The sequence below is a fragment of the Hibiscus syriacus genome, unplaced genomic scaffold (genome assembly GCF_006381635.1).
Source record: "Hibiscus syriacus cultivar Baekdansim isolate YM2019G1 unplaced genomic scaffold, ASM638163v2 tig00116997_pilon, whole genome shotgun sequence".
In the NCBI taxonomy this organism is placed as follows: domain Eukaryota; kingdom Viridiplantae; phylum Streptophyta; class Magnoliopsida; order Malvales; family Malvaceae; genus Hibiscus; species Hibiscus syriacus.
In genome coordinates, this window is record NW_024063513.1 from 3,207,354 (window position 1) to 3,229,379 (window position 22,026).

General features: G+C 34.3%; 1 protein-coding gene and 1 pseudogene across 1 annotated transcript; both read left to right on the forward strand.

The window, feature by feature from the left end:
- Positions 1–109: 109 nt before the first annotated feature.
- On the forward strand, positions 110–9,931 carry LOC120194312 (annotated as a pseudogene).
- Positions 9,932–10,683: 752 nt separating this feature from the next.
- LOC120193969 lies at positions 10,684–14,005 on the forward strand. Its single transcript, XM_039196378.1, has 6 exons — positions 10,684–11,094; positions 11,207–11,383; positions 11,637–11,750; positions 12,032–12,214; positions 12,636–12,800; positions 13,486–14,005. The coding sequence occupies exons 1-6, from the start codon at positions 10,882–10,884 to the stop codon at positions 13,855–13,857; spliced, it is 1,224 nt and encodes a 407-aa protein (XP_039052309.1). The 5' UTR covers positions 10,684–10,881; the 3' UTR covers positions 13,858–14,005.
- The last annotated feature ends 8,021 nt before the right edge of the window (positions 14,006–22,026 follow it).

Sequence of the window (22,026 nt, forward strand, 5' to 3'; positions counted from 1 at the left end):
GTTCGCCCATTCCATCTTGTAATATTCAATGTTCCTACCTATAATCTCCATTTTGGAGGTGGCAATAATGGTTGCGTTGTGCAAGTAAGCTGTCTTCAAATTTTGTCCGATGTCTATTGACTATGATGGGGAAAAAGCCGGTTGGGGCGTTGGGATCGCAGCCCGGTACTCATTTAGTAGGATGCCGTTCCAATTGGTCACTGGGACCGCAGCCGATATAAAAATAAAAAACAATAACAGCACCGACAAGAGAAAATAAATGTTCAAAATCTCCAAACTATAACCCCTTTGGGTTTATTAATGAACTAAAAAAGAATTATGAACGAATTCTTTTGTTCAGTTTATGTTTTCAACTTTATAACATGTTCTTTTATTTGTATATCTTGTAACTCATAATTTTGTATTATATAAAAGTATATATTATAGTGTAACCCTTTTAAAAAGAAATGAAATTGTAGCTGAGTGAAAAAAATGAAATTGTTTATGTTTAAGAATTTAATAAAAATAAAAATGATAAAATTCATATGAGTGAATCAAATTTCAAGGGGGCATTATTTGTCTTCTTACCTCCTCACATGACTGAGTCTTTGAAAAGAGAAATTAATCATTATATCTGTAGCTTGTTGGGAAGTTAAAGATGAAATGATTGTGGTTCATGTTTGCATTAACTATATGTTAATACAGTACTCGAGATATTTCAAGGAATAGGATGACGTGCAGCTATAATACAATTGGACCGTCCTTTATAAAATAATATATCACATCATATGCAACTATAAGAATATTTAAAATTAGATGTATTGTAACATTTTAAATTATGGGTTAGTGATCAAATTGTAAAATTTTAGAATTTGATGATTAAAGTAGAAAAATGAAATAGTTCAATGATTATTGGATATATATGATGAAGGTTATTTAGTAATTATTAAAGGAAATAAAGGGCAAAAAGGTCAATTGACCAAGAAATGAATTAAAATGGGATTGGTAAGGATAAATACACGTGGAAAGGGAGAGAATTCTCCAGAGTGCTCTTCTCCTTTCTTCTTCTTCTTTACGTGGAAGCCAAGAGCAAAGGTAAGTTTGATTTAGCTTTTGATTTCTTGAAAGTTTTAAGTTGGATTTGAGTTTTTGAGGGTTATATAAGCTTAAGGAAAGCTTATATAAGCTTAAGGAAAGCTTATATAAGTTTAAAACACCAAAGAGAGAGAATTAGAAAGGAATTTCTATTAAGGGTTTATAAATGAACTTTTGTTATAGAAAGGTTTTTGAAGTTCTAAAGTTGGATTTGACTTGTCAAGGGTCTAATTAAAAAGTTAGAAGCAATTGAATGGAATTTGGAACATGTTAGAAATTGAGTATGATTCTTGAATTTCCATATGAAAGATAAAATTTAGAGGTTAAAGATGAGATAAATGAATATTAATGAGTTTAAGTATGTATATGAAAGTTAGGAATATAAAAGGGGTTGAAATATGAAGGATTTAATCCAAAAAGAAGGAATTTTCGGGTTCAAAAAGAGGTTTTGGGCAGAGTGCATCGATGCATATTCATAGTGCACCGATGCATCAATGTTAAAACCCAGAAATTGTTTGAAGGTGTATCGTGCATGGTAGTGCATCGATGACTCTTTTAAAATAGAAACATCGAATGCAATTAGTGCATCGATGCATAAGGCATGCATCGATGCATCCCAATAATAAACAACATCGAATGTATTTTATGCACCGATGCATCAGTAGTGCACGATGAGTGCACATTATTTAGATATGATGTTAAATGGAAAATAAGACTTATGATAAGTCTATTCCAATAGTAAAATGCATGATTCATAGAGGTATGTGTTGTTATAATGCTATGTGTATGAGTACATGATTACATGTATGTGATATGTGATATGTGATATGAACTATATGAAATTATAATATATGAGAATATATGCCTATGTGACAAGCTATGTGAAACTGAAATAAGTAATACATGAGATTCAAATATATTTTATAGATATGATATGAAATACATGGTTACACATATATGGTATGTGACAGAAGAGAAAGAACAAGTGATGAGAAATGTATTCATATGATAATGCCCATGTTAGTAATATGAGAGCTAGTGGTATAGTTGGCATGCCAAGAATCGAGGGTTTACCTATGTTCTACGGAACATATGGACATAATTACCTATGTCTTTCGGACATATGGATAGTATACCTATGTTCTAAGGAACATATGGACAATATACCTAGGTTCTTCGGGACCTATGGACAGTTGTCGAGGATCTTTATGACCTCTGGATAATTACTGAGGATCTTTATGACCTCTGGATAGGTCCTTCGGGACATATATGTATTCTTTGGAACATGTGTGAAGTCTGGTGAGACACATACTTGATCCTTGGCATATGTATATGATTCTTAAGGAATGATATGTGGTCATTCGGGACATTGATCGAGCTGTGGTGACAGCATATGTGTGCACAACCTCAATGTACTCACATACCTTAAGTTCTCACTAGTGTACATAGGCTAATAAAGAGATTAAACAAATATGCTGAATGTGATATGTATACGATGGGTTTATAAATGGTTATCAAAGTAAGTGGTTTGAAATGTGTTACATGAACCATATGATGTTATATGTGTTTCTTAATGATAATGATAGAGATTGATAATGATGGTATATGTTTATGTATGATTTATGTTATATGAATATTATGTTTTATATGCCTCACTAGTCATCGACTAGCGTGTGATTGTTTCACACGTAGGTTTGGAAAGCGAAAAGAGAAGTAAAGAGGAACAAGGAAGGTCAGTTCTCCTTACCGAATGTCAGATCAAAGAGGTGAATAATGCATATTTTTTTTTATATAAAGTTCTAGTTGGCATGTAATCAAAAGAATATATTGAATAAGCTCTGATAGTTTTGTAAATGTTTTGAATAAGTTAAATGTATAAAAGTTTTTAAAATTACTCACTATTTTATACGAATAAAGGTTTGAAAAGTCAATGCGACACTTCAGACTCGTATCGGGTTGGATACGGGTTGGGGTGTTACATTTAATTGTATCAGAGCTACGGTTTAGCCGATTCTAGGCTAAAAACGAAATCAAAAGTGTTTTAAAAAGTGTACATGCCAATACAGTGAAAAAAAAATCTGATCTGATAGGGTAAGGAGTGTGCTGTCTTTTTAATAGAGTTAAATTGTTATGTTAGAATACTGAGAATGATTTATGAGATATATATATGTTTATATGATATGATAGGTGATATGTGAACATATGCAAATGACATGTTATATGATATGAATTGGATGATCATATGCACACGTGATATGTGATAGAATAGATGATATGAGAGTTTCTAAAGTTAAATACAAGACGATAGACCTGAAGGTAATAGCATTCACCTGCCCTGGCCAGGCAGGGAGAAGAGCGAAAACCTCAGGGAATGTCTCTATAAGATTAGAGAATGATTCAGGATGTTGAATGATATTCCAATGTGTTTTCAATTGTATAGTTCGTTAACTCATAGAATGAATGTATAGAAATAGTTAAAAGAGTTATGAGTACCCGAGCTCAAGGGTGAATTTGAGGAAGGCTCTGTTGTTACAGACCTTTGGATAAATGATATGAAGATAATGCTAGAAGATGTTCATTTCTCCATAGTGGAGAAATTAAATTGAGAAGTTTGTTATTATGTGGATAAGATGGAATATGATGAACGAGTGTCACCATAAGAACGTTAAAAGATTAAATGAATTAGTGATTAGAATTGTATAAGAGTTCAAGAATAAGTGCATTGATGACCAGTTTATAAGACAAATGAAACTGGAATACACGAGCTTGAAACAAGGGAATTACACCTTGTATGAGTATGATTATAAGTTTATTAAGCTAAGCAGAATTGCTGTTGAGTTAATTCCGACTGAAAATGATACATGTGATTTGTTGTTAGGACTTGCGCCTTAAATTAAAAGAGTGTTATTGGTTTTGAATTTGTTATCATTTCAAGAAATGGTTAATTGTGTTAAAGCTTTAAAGAGAAAAAGCTCAGAACGAAAAGTTTGGAGAAATAAAATCTCAGATGATTAAGAGAATTAGTGCTTCATAGAATTTTAGCACCATCAAAGAAAGGTAGAGATTCTGGTTCAACTTTAAACAGACATGAATTAGTTGTATTCTCCGTCAGAGAATCAAATCAGATGAGGGTTCGACAGACTCCAACAGTAGGTTTGATCTTGAAAGATTAAACAAAGAGTTAATTGAGGATAAGTCAGGGTTAAAGACAACCCTTGTGAATTGGGTTAAAAGCTCTTTTAGAAGTTATGTAAATCGAAGCAGAAAAAGTATTTTAAATGGATTAGATGAGTATTGAAATATGGTGATTTTTTTTAAAACAAGTGGAGAAAACATAAGTATAAGAATGGTAAAGAATAAGGTTTTGTGCGAGTAAAGTTGTCTATCAAAGTAAGGAAAATGTGATAAGGAGTGATAGTTAAGGATAAATATATGTGATATAAAAGAGTATGGGAGTATGAAGAACATGATATGGTTTAGTTATGTATAAGACAATGCGGATTATAAAAGGATAAATGGATAAAGATCAAGGAATGGATTAAGTGTTTTGCTAGAAATTAAATAATGTGAAGGATAAGAAGTATTTTAAATGTATCAAGTGAGGTAGATACTGTTTTCGTATTTAAGATGGAAAGAGTTAGTGTGGGCTAACAAGATTATGGGACGGAATGTATTGAAATTACAAGATCTCAAGATATGGTAGGTTATGAAAGCCAAATATGAAGTGAATCTGGATACAATTGTATACTGTGATTATAGTAAAGTGATAAAGTGAAGGAAGTGAGAATTCAAATGTTTGAGTAAAACTAAGGATTGATAAGAAGAGTTTAAGTATGGGTACATCAATGATCAGTTTATAAACAAAGGAAGTTAGAATGTTAAGCTTGAATAATGGAAGTGACATGGTGTATGAGATTGAATGTTTATTTGATTAGTTGAGTAAACTATTGTTGAAATAATTCCGACTGCAAAGAATGTATATGAATGGTTCGATGAAGGTTTATGTTTTAGATTGGAAGAATCGATGTTGACTAATAGAGTTATAAGATAGTAGTGTATTAAAGTTAAAGGATTTGAAAATGATTTCAGGGTAAGCTAATTATGTATGGTGTGGATTGAGATGTGGTTATGTATTTTAATCATTGAAATGAAAGGTAATAAAGGAGACAATGCATAATATCGTATATGAATGAGAGTATGGGTTCAATAAGTGAATTACATTGGGTTGATTTTAACTGAAATGATGTGTAAGATTAATTTGATCTGGGCTTACGCCCTAGATTGAAAAGTTGTTATTAATTAGTTGTAGTGGCATGGATGTTAGAATTATCAGATTTGAAGGAAACATAAAGTAAGTTAATAAAATGAGATACGAATCTGGATGTGGTTGTGTATTTTGATCATATAGATATGATATAGGCAAGGAGATAAATATTTATGTGTTTTAAAGAAAATTTTGAAGGAAGAAAATACAAGCAAGATACGATAAGAATGAGGTTTTGTATAAGTGAAGTTGATTAGTAAAGTTGTAAAGATATAATAAAGACTGGTAATCAGAGATAAGTTTAAGTGATAGGAAAAGAGTATGTGAACATGAAAGAAAGATATGATTAGTGTATAAGAAGATTTTGAGTTATGAAGAAAATAAAAGGATGAAGTTTAAAGAATTAGATGTGATAAAGATTATGTTGAGATATAGATTATAAGTTTAACCAGAAGTAAGAAAGGTATGTCAGGTAATATGAGAAATTGTTTAGTTATGCAAAGTGTATGTTTAATCAGTTATGAGGAAGATTTAAGGTTATGTTTCTTGGTCAAGTGGATGTAGTCAGAGAAATGAATAAAGATTTATATGTATTAAGGAAGTTTTGGAGTCAGTCAAGTAAGGATGAAATAAAAGTTTTGTGATTCTTGAAAGACAATTGAAGATTGACAAGGAATTTGATTGATTTATGAGTTTGAGTAATAAGAATTAATGTTATTGTCTATCTTATAAGTGACATGATAGGAGATATAAAGTAAAAAGGTAGTCGAATAATTGAAAATATAAGAACCAAGTTATTAAAGATGATACAAAAGATTAAGTTCAGAAAGCAGCATAAGAACGTTAGAAGATATGTTCTTCTCAGGATGTGCAGTGAAAATTCGAGGACGAATTTTTTTAAAAGGAGGGGAGATTTGTAACATCCCAAATTATGGGTTAGTGACCAAATTGTAAAGTTTCAGAATTTGATGATTAAAGTAGAAGAATGAAATAGTTCAATGATTATTGGATATATATGATGAAGGTTATTTAGTAATTATTAAAGGAAATAAAGGTCAATTGACCAAGAAATGAATTAAAATGGGAATGGTAAGGATAAATACACGTGGAAAGGGAGAGAATTCTCTAGAGTGCTCTTTTCTTCTTTTTCTTTACGTGGAAGCCAAGAGCAAAGGTAAGTTTGATTTAGCTTTTGATTTCTTGAAAGTTTTAAGTTGGATTTGAGTCTTTGAGGGTTATATAAGCTTAAGGAAAGCTTATATAAGTTTAAAACACCAAAGAGAGAGAATTAGAAAGGAATTTCTATTAAGGGTTTATAAATGAACTTTTGTTATAGAAAGGTTTTTGAAGTTCTAAAGTTGGATTTGACTTGTCAAGGGTCCAATTAAGAAGTTAGAAGCAATTGAATGGAATTTGGAACATGTTAGAAATTGAGTATGATTCTTGAATTTCCATATGAAAGATGAAATTTAGAGGTTAAAGATGAGATAAATGAATATTAATGAGTTTAAGTATGTATATGAAAGTTAGGAATATGAAAGGGGTTGAAATATGAAGGATTTAATCCAAAAAGAAGGAATTTTCGGGTTCAAAAAGAGGTTACGGGCAGAGTGCATCGATTCATATTCATAGTGCATCGATGCATCAATGTTAAAACCCAAAAATTGTTTGAAGGTGTATTGATGCATTGGTAGTGCATCGATGCACTCTTTTTAAAATAGAAACATCGAATGCAATTAGTACATCGATGCATAAGGCATGCATCGATGCACCCCAATAATAATACAACATCGAATGTATTTTATGCATCGATGCATACCCTTATTGAAAGAAGAAATTGACATTTATCTTAATCTAAAGAGTGAACCATTAGAGTATATTAGTTATAATACTAATATAGATCTATGTATGATTATGTAGATATAGAACGTGATCCCGTTCTAAATCAATTGAAGGATTAGAATCGAATCAAAGCAAAGCTAAGGTGAGTGCACATTATTTAGTATATGATGTTAAATGGAAAATAAGACTTATGATAAGTCTATTTCCAATAGTAAAATGCATGAATTCATAAAGGTATGTGTTTGTTATGATGCTTATGTGTGTATGAGTACATGATTACATGTATATGTGATATGTGATATTGAACTATATGAAATTATAATATATGAGAATACATGCCTATGTGACAAGCTATGTGAAACTGAATTAAATAAATACATGAGATTCATAAATATATGTTTATAAGATATATGATATGAAATACATGGTTACACATACATGTGGTATGTGACAGAAGAGAAAGAACAAGTGATGAGAAATGTATTCATAATGATAATGCCCATGTTATGTAATATGAGAGCTAGTGGTATAGTTGGCATGCCAAGAGTCGAGGGTTTACTTATGTTCTACGGAACATATGGACATAATTACCTATATCTTTCGGGATATATGGATAGTATACCTATGTTCTAAGGAACATAGGGACAGTATACCTAGGTTCTTCGGGACCTATGGACAGTTGCCGAGGATCTTTATGACCTCTGGATAGTTACCGATGATCTTTATGACCTCTGGATAGTTACCGAGGATCTTTATGACCTCTGGATAGGTCCTTCGGGACATATATGTATTCTTTGGAATATGTGTGAAGTCTGGTGAGACACATACTTGATCCTTGGCATATGTATATGATTCTTAAGGAATGATATGTGGTCCTTCGGGACAATTGATCGAGCTGTGGTGACAGCATATGTGTGCACAACCTCAATGTACTCACATACCTTAAGTTCTCACTAGTGTACATGGGCTAATAAAGAGATTAAACAAACATATTGAATGTGATATGTATACGATGGGTTTATAAATGGTTATCAAAAGTAAGTGGTTTGAAATGTGTTACATGAACCATATGATGTTATATGTGTTTCTTAATGATAATGATAGAGATTATGATAATGATGGTATATGTTTATGTATGCTTTATGTTATATGAAATATTATATGTTTTATATACCTCACTAAGTCATCGACTTAGCGTGTGATTGTTTCACACGTAGGTTTGGAAAGCGAAAAGAGAAGTAAAGAGGAACAAGGCATGTCAGTTCTCCTTACCGAATGTCAGATCAGAAGAGAGGTGAATAATATGTATATATTTTTTTATATAAAGTTCTAGTTGGCATGTAATCAAAAGAATATATTGAATAAGCTCTGAATAGTTTTGTAAATGTTTTAAATAAGTTAAATGTTATAAAAGTTTTTAAAATTACTCACTATTTTATACGAATAAAGGTTTGAAAAGTCAATGCGACACTTCGGACTCGTATCCGGGTTGAATACGGGTTAGGGGTGTTACATGTATAATCCGGGTCGGTCAAGAGTTAAAGCTTAGAAGAAGAAAAAATAAGAATATATCGTGGGAAGCGTACCAGTTTTTGTGGGAAGAAGTTCAAGGGATGAAAATACGTTGGATAAAGGCAACGAATTTTGTCCACGATTAAACAATTTAATTTCGACAAGAAAGCAAAACACTATTCTTGCCTATCTTTATTCGTTTTGCGTCTCTGATTATATTCCCAGGTTGAGAGGGCTTGATCTGGATGGTCATGTGAAAGTTATGAAGGAAGCTCTAGCGATTGTTGGAAAATACCATGATCCCATAATCGATGAGAGAATTCAACAATGGCGAAATGGTGAGAAGGACGACAATGACGACTTGCTTGATTTCTTTGAAAGATGCCAAGGACAACTCGTTGCTCACAGTGGATGAGATCAAGGCTCAAATTACTGTAAGCTAGCTTTCTCTCAATATTATCCCTCCTTCGCATGCACAAACTTTTAAGGTTAACTTGAGTTTTACAGGAATTCATGATTGCAACGGTGGATAATCCGTCGAACGCTGTGGAACGGGCACTAGCTGAGATGCTGAACCAGCCAGAGATACTTGAGAAAGCGACGGTGGAAATAGATAGGGTTGTTGGAAGGGAGAGACTAGTGGAAGAAAATGATTTCCACAAACTCAACTTTGTCAAGGCATGCGCCAGAGAAGCCTTTAGGCTCCATCCAATTGCACCCTTCAATGTTCGTCACGTGTCCCTGGAGGATGCAACCGTTGCTGACTACTTCATCCCCAAAGGTAGTCATGACTCATGTGTGCTTCTCAGCGGCACCGCTCTGGGTCGGAATCCTAAGGTTTGGGAAGAGCCACTCAAGTTCAAGCCGAAGCGGCACTTCAAGGAGGATGATGGGTTTTCACTGATGCTGACTGAGTCAGACATGTGCTTCATCTCCTTCAGCACTGGCGTTCGTGGGTGCAAGGGCGTCTTGCTCGGGACTACCATGACCGTCATGGTATTTGCAAGGATGCTGCAGTGCTTCAGTTGGAGCATCCTGCCAACTAATGGGCCAACCGTCGATCTGATCGAGGCCGAGGATAATCTGTTTCTTGCGAACCCGCTGGTTGCAGTTGCAAAGCCCAGGCTTCCCACTAATGTGTATCCCGTCCAGCTCACTTAGTCCCCTGTATCAAAGCTCGCTTAATTAGTTAGTCTAAAGCTTTAAATAATCAAGACCATCGGAACAATATATATATATAGTATATGCGTGTATATCAGTACCAAAGCATGCAATGTGCACTGAAATGTACCATATATACTGCACTGCTTCCAACTATGTTATGCTTTTACTAATATATGTATGTAAAAAAGGGATGAGTTGACGTCCTCATCAGTTTTAGTTACTAAGCTTTTTGTTTTACTTGGTTGCTGAACCTTTTTAGATATTCAGGATGTCAGTTACATCTACTCGAAACAAAAGAACAAAATGACACAAAGTTGCAAGACATATAAAAAAAAAGACCACAAATACCATGGACTCCTTGCTCCTAGTTTCGCAAGCTCATCAGCTTCTGCGTTGATGGCTCTAGAGATGTCTGCATCATTTAAACCTGCAGTTTAATTTCTTATGAAGGAACTGACTCCTTGGTCCTTTTCGACGCACCATTTCCATTAAAAATTTATCGTTTGATTTCTTATGAATTGGCTGCAGATTTCACTTTTGACTTTGAATGCAATGTAAAAGTCAAAGTGTTGTAATGCTAAACGGACGATGATGCCGACATTGATGGGTTCATTTTTAAGGTGGATTTTAATTTGCTGCTTGGAAAAGTCCAAGTCAATGCAACGTAGCATAATGATAATAATACCTCGACACCTGATAGCCCAATAAGTAAGTATTGTTGTTTGTGGGAATGGGCCTTTGGGCCATTACAGGCTGTATGAGAGCAAGTATAAGTCTATATCATTACACTATAAATTGGATTCGCTGAAATTTGGTGGACGGGGAAAGTTGACCTGGTTGGCTAGAAAAGAGTGAGAAGAGGTTTAATCAAAGGGGAACAGGAAAAGAAAATTCATTTTGGCCTCTAGGCACTGGGAATGGAAAGATAGGTTTGGGACTGGAGAGATTGAAGCTAGCAGGAACGAAAACTTGCAGTAGAGGTTGATGGATTGAGCAAATAAATAGGAACAAGGATTAGGAAGGAGATGGCTTACAGGAGGAGGCAGCAGCAGCAGCAGGAAATATTACCTTCATCGCCGTCAGCGGATGATTTGATAAACGTTGAAGTGGATACAGCTAAGGCCATAAGGGCATCTTCCGCCCGCAAAGGTTATTCTCTCTCCGCCGCTTACGGCTATGGTTCTCTTCATTCATCATCTGCTCCTCTCTCCCCGCCCACTTCCACCGTCACATCCAAGGTTCTTTTAACCCTTCTGTTCGATCTACATTATTTTTTTTCTGTGTGCTGATTACAGTCTTTTTCCTCCTGAAAATCCAAACTTTTCTAACGGAACTGGTTTTTGACTCCAGGACTCCCAATTTCATCAATATGCCTCATTGGGAAATTTAGATGAATCCAAGCAAGGGTTTTGGGGTTCTCTCGCTAGGAAAGCTAAAGCCTTTTTAGATGACGATCCTGAGCACCACCAATTTGAGTCAGGCGGACAATCTAAATCTGAAATACATCAAGGGCCAACCCCTGAGAAGGTCAGAGTCCAACATTGTGCTCTTGGTCAACTCATTACTATATACCAATAAGCAGCTGCGGCTTCATGATACACTTCATTTCCTTTTCCATTCCAAGCTCTTGCGGTTATTTTGTTTTGGATTTTCTTTTTTCCTGACATAATCACTTGTTCAAGTGTGCCAGCATGGATGTAAATGCTTCTTTACTCGTTCATTTTGGAGTTTTGGTCCTACCTATATTTGAGTATTTGTTTCCACTCTTTGCCATCTGCAGTACGGTAATGTATACCAATCACACGATAGGCATCACAAAACAGACAATCCCACTTTGAAGAAGGGCATAGGTGCAATTGCCTCATCCATAAGTTACATTGGTAAATCTGTAGAGGTCAGTTCATCAATTCTTTTGCTGGTAATAAATATACAATTGTTCCTAGTATCAGTTAGCTTGATTTTATATTTTGTTTGTTGATAATTAGCTAGGGAAAAGAGAAAAAAGAATGGACACTTTTGATTTATTTAAACTATTTCATGCCGTTTATAATTTTCTTGGTAGCCTAATGTTTACCACATGTCAATCTATATGTCATACCGCTATCATGCCTCTCTCGTACTCCTTGAAATCGTTACAAACCTATAGTTATTCTTTCTTCTTCGATTTGCATTCAGGAGGGTCTTACTGTTGTGGAGAATAGGACAGCAGGCATCATTCAAGAGACCCGCAAGCATATCAGGAAAAAGCCTAGTGGTTCTATGGCACCAAATCAGGCTTCTAAGCAACCACAAATGCAGCACCAAGAACGAACATCTGTTCAAGCTGATACAGAAATTCAATTGAAGGCATCTCGCGACGTAAGGTGGCCGCTTTGTGTCACTGGTTCATAAGTTGGATATATTTTTCTGTGTGCAATTCATAACCTGTGGTTTTCTTGCTCTAGAAGCCTCATTTCAGATTTTCTTTTAGCAATATAAAAGTGAATTGTTTAGAACATGCTAAAAATTTAAGATTGTTTTTCTTCTTTATTTCTTATTTTTGATGTCACTCTCTGTTAACGATGTCTTGAAACCTTTTCTGAAAAGCTGTTTATAAGTTCAGTGGCATTTATTTTGGAGCATGACAATATAAAATCAAACAGTATTCATCATGTGGAAGACAGGTTTTATAGGAGATATGAAACCAATTGCATAGATCTCTTCTTCATTATTTTAATTTTTTATGTTATAACTTTCGTGCGAAATTGGATGCATGATTTTCTCTTTAACTTTTTAACAGGTTGCTATGGCTATGGCTGCCAAGGCAAAGCTTCTTCTCCGAGAGCTAAAAACTGTCAAAGCTGATTTGGCTTTTGCCAAGGAGAGATGCGCTCAGCTGGAGGAAGAAAATAAAATCCTTCGCGAGAATCATGAAAGAGGAGATAACCCAGATGATGATGACTTGGTATGCAGTTTCATCATTTTATCTTTTATTATATTTTACTCATCTGAAGGATCCGGATGTCTTTTTTGTTTGCAATAGGGATCATATTTACTCATTGGAAGGACCAATTACCCGAACATTTTTGAACCAGTGCATTTTTAACATCTTACTACTAATTTGTTTAAAATTTGTAAGAAATTAACTGTACATAATATCATAATATTCCTTCTATTGTTAAACTTATACCATTTTTTGAACCAAAATAAAGAAAAACTGCTGCTAAAACCGCACTTAATTTTCTGTAATAATAAGATGTCTCAAATGATTGGAGCTGATGCATGTAGCATTTTTCTACCTCCCACTGGATGAAGGGAATGTATACTAGGAGCAGAAGTGAATGATAGCCTAATCAGAGCTTCCTGTAGTTTACAATGTTACATAATGTCCTGATGTGCCTCATTATCTATGTAGCCAGAATCCCTTCTATGAAAAAGAAAACCATCACCAGCATAGTGGCTCATTATGCAGCCCAAATTTAAGCACTCAAATTATGTAAACATGATCAGATTTTCTAGCTTTTATTCCACTCGTAACATAAAGGTGATCTTTAATTTCCGGTGTGGATTGAAAGTGATGAGGGAAGTAATTAAGTTTTTGACATGTAAACCATTCCAAAATTTTGATAAAGAAATATTTCCATTTTCAGATTCGTCTTCAACTTGAGACACTGCTAGCAGAGAAGGCACGACTGGCTCATGAGAATTCCATTTATGCACGTGAGAATCGCTTCCTAAGGGAAGTTGTTGAATACCACCAACTCACCATGCAGGATGTTGTATATCTGGATGAGAACACTGAAGAAGTTACCGAAGTTTACCCTATCAAGGCACCTTCATTACCAAATATGAACTTCAGGCCTGCTGCATCTGGTACACTAACATCTGAGGCATCTCTTGACACTAGTCTGCAAATAGCTCAGAATATCCCAGTTCACCCTGTGCCACCCCCTGAGTTTGCTGAGGCTTCCCAAAATTCTGTGTCCAAGCTCTCTAGATCAACTTTAGATGGCAGAGGATGACGAGTATGTATCATACTTTCTATATTGGCTCAATTCGCATTTAGTATACATACATACTTATATATTTCTTATGAAGAATTGAGATGTTAAAAATAGTCTTCAGTTCACCATTCCAATTTATTATGACTCGTTTATTTATTTGGTGGAACCAAGATATCCTCCATGTCCGTTTTCGGTATATGAAGACTAATCCATCGGGCTGTGGGGGTTGTCTCTCCCAACAATGTCATCCCTACAGTTCTATCATGAGTTCTCTTTCTGGCAAGGCATTCTCTTGTTTTTCGAAATGTTTAATTGGCGTCTCTCCCCTTCTCCATTTGAATTGATAAATCGATGGTGTATTGCTGAAGGACATTGTATTTTCTGCAGTACTAAGAACAAACTGAACTTATTCTTACGTTGAATAGTCAGGTTTGAAATATATGTTTTCTTTGTTTCTTTGAAAATTTTGTTTTGTTTCTACTGCTCAAAGTACATTAGCATTCTCATTTTTATTGATGAATGAAGGCCAAACATCATTACCATCAACTGTCTATGGCAACAGGACCAATGCTATGACGTAATTAGTTTAGTAGGTTGATGAATTGCTGAGCCCATGCACATAGCTATGTTTTTAACACAAATCCTTTGTTACACAAAACCAGAAATGCAGCTGACATTTGTTAATGAGGTTATTGAAAGATTATGTTGAATATATGGTGTTTGGTTTCGTAACAAATGACAGATTTTTTGAACAACGGCAATTCTGATTAGTTGATCCATTGGGAATTAATTTTGAAAATTAATTTTGGGTTGTTTTTTTTTTTTAATTGAATGTTCGGAATTGTTGTCTAGAAATGCTTTTAAGTAGATAAAATGTCTGATTTAGACTTTATATTTAAAAATATAAAAGAATTAGTGATCTAAACGAGGACAAATTAGTACATGTTTGGCATTGCATTTAGTCTAAAAACGCTTCAAATCACTTTTGAAATATGTTTGTTTGATATCATCTCATCCTAGGTAAGTATTCTCTTGATAAAAAAGAAGAGTAAGGTAAGCTGTATTCTAACGGTAGGGGTAGAGGTGCACAAAAAATCCGAATATCCGATTTTGTCTAAAAAATATCCGAAACCGGATTTTGGAAAAACCGGTTTTTTTAAACCGGATCGGATATTTAAAAATCGGATAGTATAACCGGTTTGGGAAAAAATTGAACGACCGGTTTTTTTACCGGATTAAAAACCGGTTTTTTTCAAACCGGATAAAAAACTGGTTTTTTATCCGGAAAAAATCCATTTTTTTAAAAAAAACTGAATTTTTATCCGAAAAAATCCGGTTTTTTTAAAAACCGAAACCGGTTACACCATCCAGCCCTCCAAACCGGTTAAAATCCGATCCGGTTTTTTTAAAATCCGGTTTTTGGATTGGGGGAAAAAACCGGATCGGTTTTTATCCGATCCGGATTGGATTGAAATCCGGCTTCTGTGCATCTCTAGGTAGGGGTGTTTATGGATTGTTAACCGTACCGTTTAGTTGTTATAACAGTTATGAGATTTTTCTAACCGTAACCTAACTATTAAAGAATGGTTAATCGCTAACGGTTAATTTTATTAACAATTTGGTTATAGATTAATTTACGGTTAATCTATTATAATTATTTTTCAAAAAAAATTCATAATTCATAATACAAAGAAAGTGTAGCACTTAACACATACTTACACTGATGTAAGTGAATAAAATAAACAAGTATAACATTTAGCAGTTAACACATGTGAACACCGATGTGAGATAATAAAATAAAAAAGTATAACACTTAACGCATACTTACACCAGTGTAAGTGAATAAAATAAAAAAGTGTAGCACTTAATACGTACTTACACCGTGTAAGTATGTACATCTCGCAATAACTTAGTACTTAACAATAAACACATAATTAAATTTTCTCTGAAAAATCCTAGTTTTCTCTCATTGGTGTGTCGTTCATCTCTTTTCTTTTTCATCTTTGTTGATCGACAGTGGCACTAACTTTTAATGTTGGTTGCCGACTGTTGGTATTCTTTATTGTCTTTTTCTTTTCTATATTATATCTTTATTTTCTTTTGTTTTTTATTTTCAATAAGTTTGCTTGTGTTGCAAGTTTTCATCTATCTTTATGACACATTTTCTTATGTTTTTCTTATGTTTTTTTGTTCTTTGGCTATTTTTTCATTTAACTTTTTTTCTAATGGTTGAGTTGACATCGCTACGACTGATCAAGATGGTGTTTATCTGATATCTTGTGATCTTCCCTGATTTGAACCCTCAGATTGGATTTAGATACCCGATTTGTATTCGTGGATGGCTTTTCATGTAACATCCCAAAACAGGGCTAGTGACTAAATTGTAAATTTTGAAAACTTTGTGCTCAATTTTAAAATAAGTTAAAAGTTTAGGGACTTAAGTAGAGAATTTTTATGTTGGATTGATTGGCAAAATTGGAAAGATGAGAGGGTATAATGGTCATTACCTAAGGAAGATTTTTATTTTCCTTATTAAAAGGTGTTAACACGTGGAGTAAGAGGAAAAGAAAGAAAACTCTAGAGGCTTGGTCATCTTCTTCCTCTCGTAGCTTCAATAGTAAGGTATTGTTTCTTTAATTTTAAGGTTTCTTTTGATTCGTAGAGTGATAAGAAAGCTTAAAGGAAGTTTTAAATTATTTAAAACTCAAAGATGAACAAGTTATGGGAGATTAAGTAAAAGGATTTTTTAAGTGAATTATTGAAATAGAAGGAGTTAATGGATTTTTAAGTTGAATTTGACTTGTCATAAGATGAAATAAGAAATTCAAAAAATCGAATTATTGAAATAGAAGGAGTTAATGGAATTTTAAGTTGAATTTGACTTGTCATAAGATGAAATAAGAAATTCAAAGCGTTAGAAATGAATTTATTAGCTTGATTATTAAATTCAAGTGTGTATGTGGAATATTAGATGTTTGGATGAATTAAAGTTGTAGGTGCTCGTTTTAATCTGGGGCTAAGTCGGAACATACCCGAAGAAATGAGAGCCCAGATGAGCCCAAACCAGATGGAGGTCTATCTCAAGCCCGATGGATAGCAGCTGTATGCAAAAGATGAGAGAAATTGGTCAGTTTTTAGCAGTTAAAATTACTAGAGTGTAGGAAGGGGTCAGTTTTTTTCCTTAGTTTATAAAGGGGAGGGTCAGTTTTTTATTAGGGGGAATTGCCATAGGAATAAAGGGGAGGAGAACTGGAGAGCACAGGAAAAAAAACAAAAGAATCAGAGACCATTGAAAAGAAAACCAACGAAAAACACAGAAATAAAGGAAGAAGGCAACCAGAAACGAGGGAAGCAATAATCAGGGACTATCAGCTGAGAACTCTACTAGTCATTAACAATTTCACACTGTAAAAGAATACAAAGAGAAACGATAGTGTAACTTCATAATTCGAAACCAGAGAAAGTAAAAGAAATACGAGGAATTTCGAGGTATTCTTTTTGGGTATTCTTTTCGGTTTTTCTCTCTATATATATATCTCTTTTCGTGTACATTTGTGTTGTGTTACAATTAGAGGAAGTTAAACAATATTCTTTTAAAAAACAGAATCCATGTGAAGTAGTGCAAGCATCAAAAGTTTCTAAAGTTTTTTTATTTTCTTTCGGACCATAGACAACCTTTCTTCACATTTTTTTTGAAACCAAAGCAGAGATAGAGAAGATGAGTTATTGTTATTACCTTACCCGTTGGTTGAGCAGCGGTCGTCTGGTGCGTAGAAAGCCTTAGAGGTCGAAAGATGAGGAGGGTTGGTGAGAACGGCGTTGAAGAGAAAGTGAAGTCGAAATGCCAATTTGTGTCTGTAAAGAGTTTGTTTTTTGCGTTTTAGACCTTAGATTGGAGGTTAGCAAGGTGAGGCGAGAGTTGTGAGGGGTTCGAGATCATTGGTTTAGGTCATTGGACCACCGTTTACAGTGGTCGGGGTTAAGAGTTAAGGGCCACGGTCGGTTGTGAGTAGAGAGAATGGAGAGGGGCTGAGTGGTTTAGTTTGAGTTGAGTTTAGGTTTAGCTTATAGTTAGGTTTTATATATTAAATTTAGGGTAAATTGTTTTCATACCCTTAAACTTTGGCTGTGTGTTTTCGTTTTAGTCCCATATAGGGATTATTTTGTTTTATTGTTTAATTGTTCTATCTTGATTTCGTAAATATGCAATTTCTTGAACTTTATATTTTAGATTTGTGAAAATTAAAAAAAATCATACTTTAATCCCCTAGGATTTAGTTCTTATTTATAATTTAGTCACTTGTATAAGTTTGTTTTCTGATTTGAACTATTTTATTTGTCCTAATGCTATTATTTTCCAGATTTGTTTTTCTGTTTTATTGGTTTGGTCTAATTCTGCTAATGCTTTAGCTTTTATGTCTTAATCCCTTGTCTATTATTATTTAGCAGGGTTGATTTTAATTGCATGTTTATTTCTGTTTAATCCCTAATTAACTTAGTAATTATTCAATTTAATCTCTTGGTTCACCATTTTTGGGAATTTTTGTTTTTGACCTTAGACTTTGAGTGCATTATGTTTCAGTTTTATGTATCAGTTTATTTTTAATTTGTATAGTTGTCGCATGTTGCTTCCCGATGTTGTACCGATTTACATTCAGGCTTTATTGGCAGTTTGTGAACAACCAACTCTATATCTAAACCCGACATATCTTCGTATGACCAAGCAAACACATCCTTGTATTCTTGAAGCAATTCTATCAAATCATGTCGACCTCCAACTGACAGAGTGGTACCAATCTTTACTTCTCTCTTATCCTCATCTGTCCCCAAATTCAAAATCTCAGTAGGCTCTTTATGAGGCAGAATCTGCTTATCTTCACTCTCCACCATTTTCAGTAATTCAGAAGGTAGTTCACATCCCTCATCATTATCACAATCTTCTATTTCCCCTTGACATATACGCTTCTCGAAATCAATCTCCGGGTCAGAGTCATTAGCATTCATATTATTGATATCTGAGCTCCTGAAAAAATAATGAAAGAGAAGATATATATACATATATACATATGGGAGGATCTTTTCCCATATAAATAAATAGAAATAAATAAATACATACATATATACAACAAATAATGAATGAATGAAATGCATGGGAGAATGTTTGCCATTTGGAACTAACAGAATGCATCTTTTATTGAAAGCAAGAAAAAAACAAACAGCTTGAATTGAAGTACATAAGATCATTTTGTATTATTGTGCAAAAGGTTTTGGAAAATACAGATATTCTGAAGCTGATAATGGTTTTAACATGTAAGCTTGTGTGGTTATGAGAGGTTAAAACTTTGGAGTTCGTAGAAAATCTCAGCCATTAAAAGATGACCCTAAGAGATTGTTGTTTGTCGAGAAGTTGGTCATGGATACTGGCGGGTTTCAAGAAAAAAAAGAGTCAAGGTCATGTTAAGCCGAGAGATATGGAATTGAGATTGTCAACTGGGGTGAACTGGTCAAACGTTCTGTTCCCAAGATGAAGCCGGGTTCCATCAAGATCAAAAAGAGATAAAGTTCCTTCGAAGAAGAAAATGCATCAAATTGCATATTTGCATACATTTAGGCATGAATAGGATCATGGCACTCATAATTGCATGATGACTTAAGCATTTGCAGGTTTCGCAATGATAGTTGAAGATTGAAGATATTGAAGCATCGAGATGAAGATAATTGGTCTTGAGATTTTGACAAGAATGATGTTCATACGAAAATTGAGTCAAAGCATATTCAAATATCCAATGGCTTTCAGACAAGTTTTAATGATGGAGATGAATTTTTAGAAATTTTCTCAAATTCTAAATTTTTGAATATAATATTTCCAAACATATGTTCATGATTAATAATGTTTGATTTTCAGGTCTGACCTTCAAAATAAGTCAATTTTAAGCCTTCACGAAAGAGCAGTGAAGCAATTAAATCTATAAGCCTTCACGGAAGAGTAGTGAAGCAAACTCGTTTGTTGAAGATTGAGTCATATACTCTCTGAAGGAATAGGGAGCGGACAAGTTCGTTGAAGATTGCTCGAGTTCTATACTCTCTGAAGGAATAGAGAGCGGACTCGTTTTATGAAGATTGTTCGAGTTCTATACTACCTGAACGAATAGGGAGTGGGCCCGTTTATTGAAGATTGTTCGAGTTCTATACTCTCTGAAGGAATAGAGAGCGGACCCGTTTTATAAAGATTGTTCGAGTTCTATACTCCCTGAACGAATAAGGAGCAGACCCGTTTATTGAAGATTGTTCGAGTCTTATACTCCCTGAATGAATAGGGAGCAGACACGTTTACTGAAGATTGTTCGAGTCTTATACTCCCTGAAGGAATAGGGAGAGGACTCATCATTCGAAGATTTTTCAAGACTCATTTATCTCGAAGTAACAGTGGAGTGGTTTAATCTTTTGAAGTTCTCATGGCCGGACAAACTCGACCATCTTTTGATCTTTGCTCTTTTCTCGTTGTATGACAATGAGCAAAGAGGGGCAGCTGTAGATGCTCATTTTTATCTGGGGCTAAGTCGAAACATACCCGAAGCAATGAGAGCCCAGATGAGCCCAAACCAGATGGAGGTCTATCTCAAGCCTGATGGATAGCAGCTGCATGCAAAAGATGAGAGAAATTGGGGTCAGTTTTTAGCAGTTAAAATTACTAGAGTGGAGGAAGGGTCCATTTTTTTTCCTTAGTTTATCAAGGGGAGGGTCAGTTTTTTATTAGGGGGAACTACCATAGGAATAGAGGGGAGGAGAACTGGAGAGCACAGAAAAAAAAAATGAATCAGAGACCATTGAAAAGAAAACCAACGAAAAACACAGAAATAAAGGAAGAAGGCAACCAGAAACGAGGGAAGCAATAATCAGGGACTATCAGCTGAGAACTCTACTAGTCATTAACAATTTCACACTGTAAAAGAATACAAAGAGAAAAGATAGTGTAACTTCATAATTCGAAACCAGAGAAAGCAAAAGAAATACGAGGAATTTCGAGGTATTCTTTTTGGGTATTCTTTTCGGATTTTCTCTATATATATATATATCTCTTTTCGTGTGCATTTGTGTTGTGTTACAATTAGAGGAAGTTAAACAATATTCTTTTAAAAAAACAGAATCCATGTGAAGTAGTGCAAGCATCAAAAGTTTCTAAAGTTTTTTTATTTTCTTTCGGACCATAGACGACCTTTCTTCACATTTTTTTTGAAACCAAAGCAGAGATAGAGAAGATGAGTTATTGTTATTACCTTACCCGTTGGTTGAGCAACGGTCGTCTGGTGCGTAGAAAGACTTAGAGGTCGAAAGATGAGGAGGGTTGGTGAGAACGGCGTTGAAGAGAGAGTGAAGTCGAAATGCCAATTTGTGTCTGTAAAGAGTTTTTTTTTTTGCATTTTAGACCTTAGATTGGAGGTTAGCAAGGTGAGGCGAGAGTTGTGAGGGGTTCGGGATCATTGGTTTAGGTCATTGGACCACCGTTTACAGTGGTCGGGGTTAAGAGTTAAGGGCCACAGTCGGTTGTGAGTGGAGAGAATGGAGAGGGGCTGAGTGGTTTAGTTTTAGTTGAGTTTAGGTTTAGCTTATAGTTAGGTTTTATATATTAAATTTAGGGTAAATTGTTTTCATACCCTTAAACTTTGGCTGCGTGTTTTCGTTTTAGTCCCATATAGGGATTATTTCATTTTATTGTTTAATTGTTCTATCTTGATTTCGTAAATATGCAATTTCTTGAACTTTATATTTTAGATTTGTGAAAATTTAAAAAAAATCATATTTTAATCCCCCAGGATTTAGTGCTTATTTATAATTTAGTCACTTGTATAAGTTTGTTTTCTGATTTGAACTATTTTATTTGTCCTAATGCTATTATTTTCCAGATTTGTTTTTCTGTTTTATTGGTTTGGTCTAATTCTGCTAATGCTTTAGCTTTTATGTCTTAATCCCTTGTCTATTATTATTTAGCAGGGTTGATTTTAATTGCATGTTTATTTTTGTTTAATCCCTAATTAACTTAGTAATTATTCAATTTAATCTCTTGGTTCACCATTTTTGGGAATTTCTGTTTTTGACCTTAGACTTTGAGTGCATTATGTTTCAGCTTTATGTATCAGTTTATTTTTAATTTGTATAGTTGCCGCATGTTGCTTCCGATTCAATAAT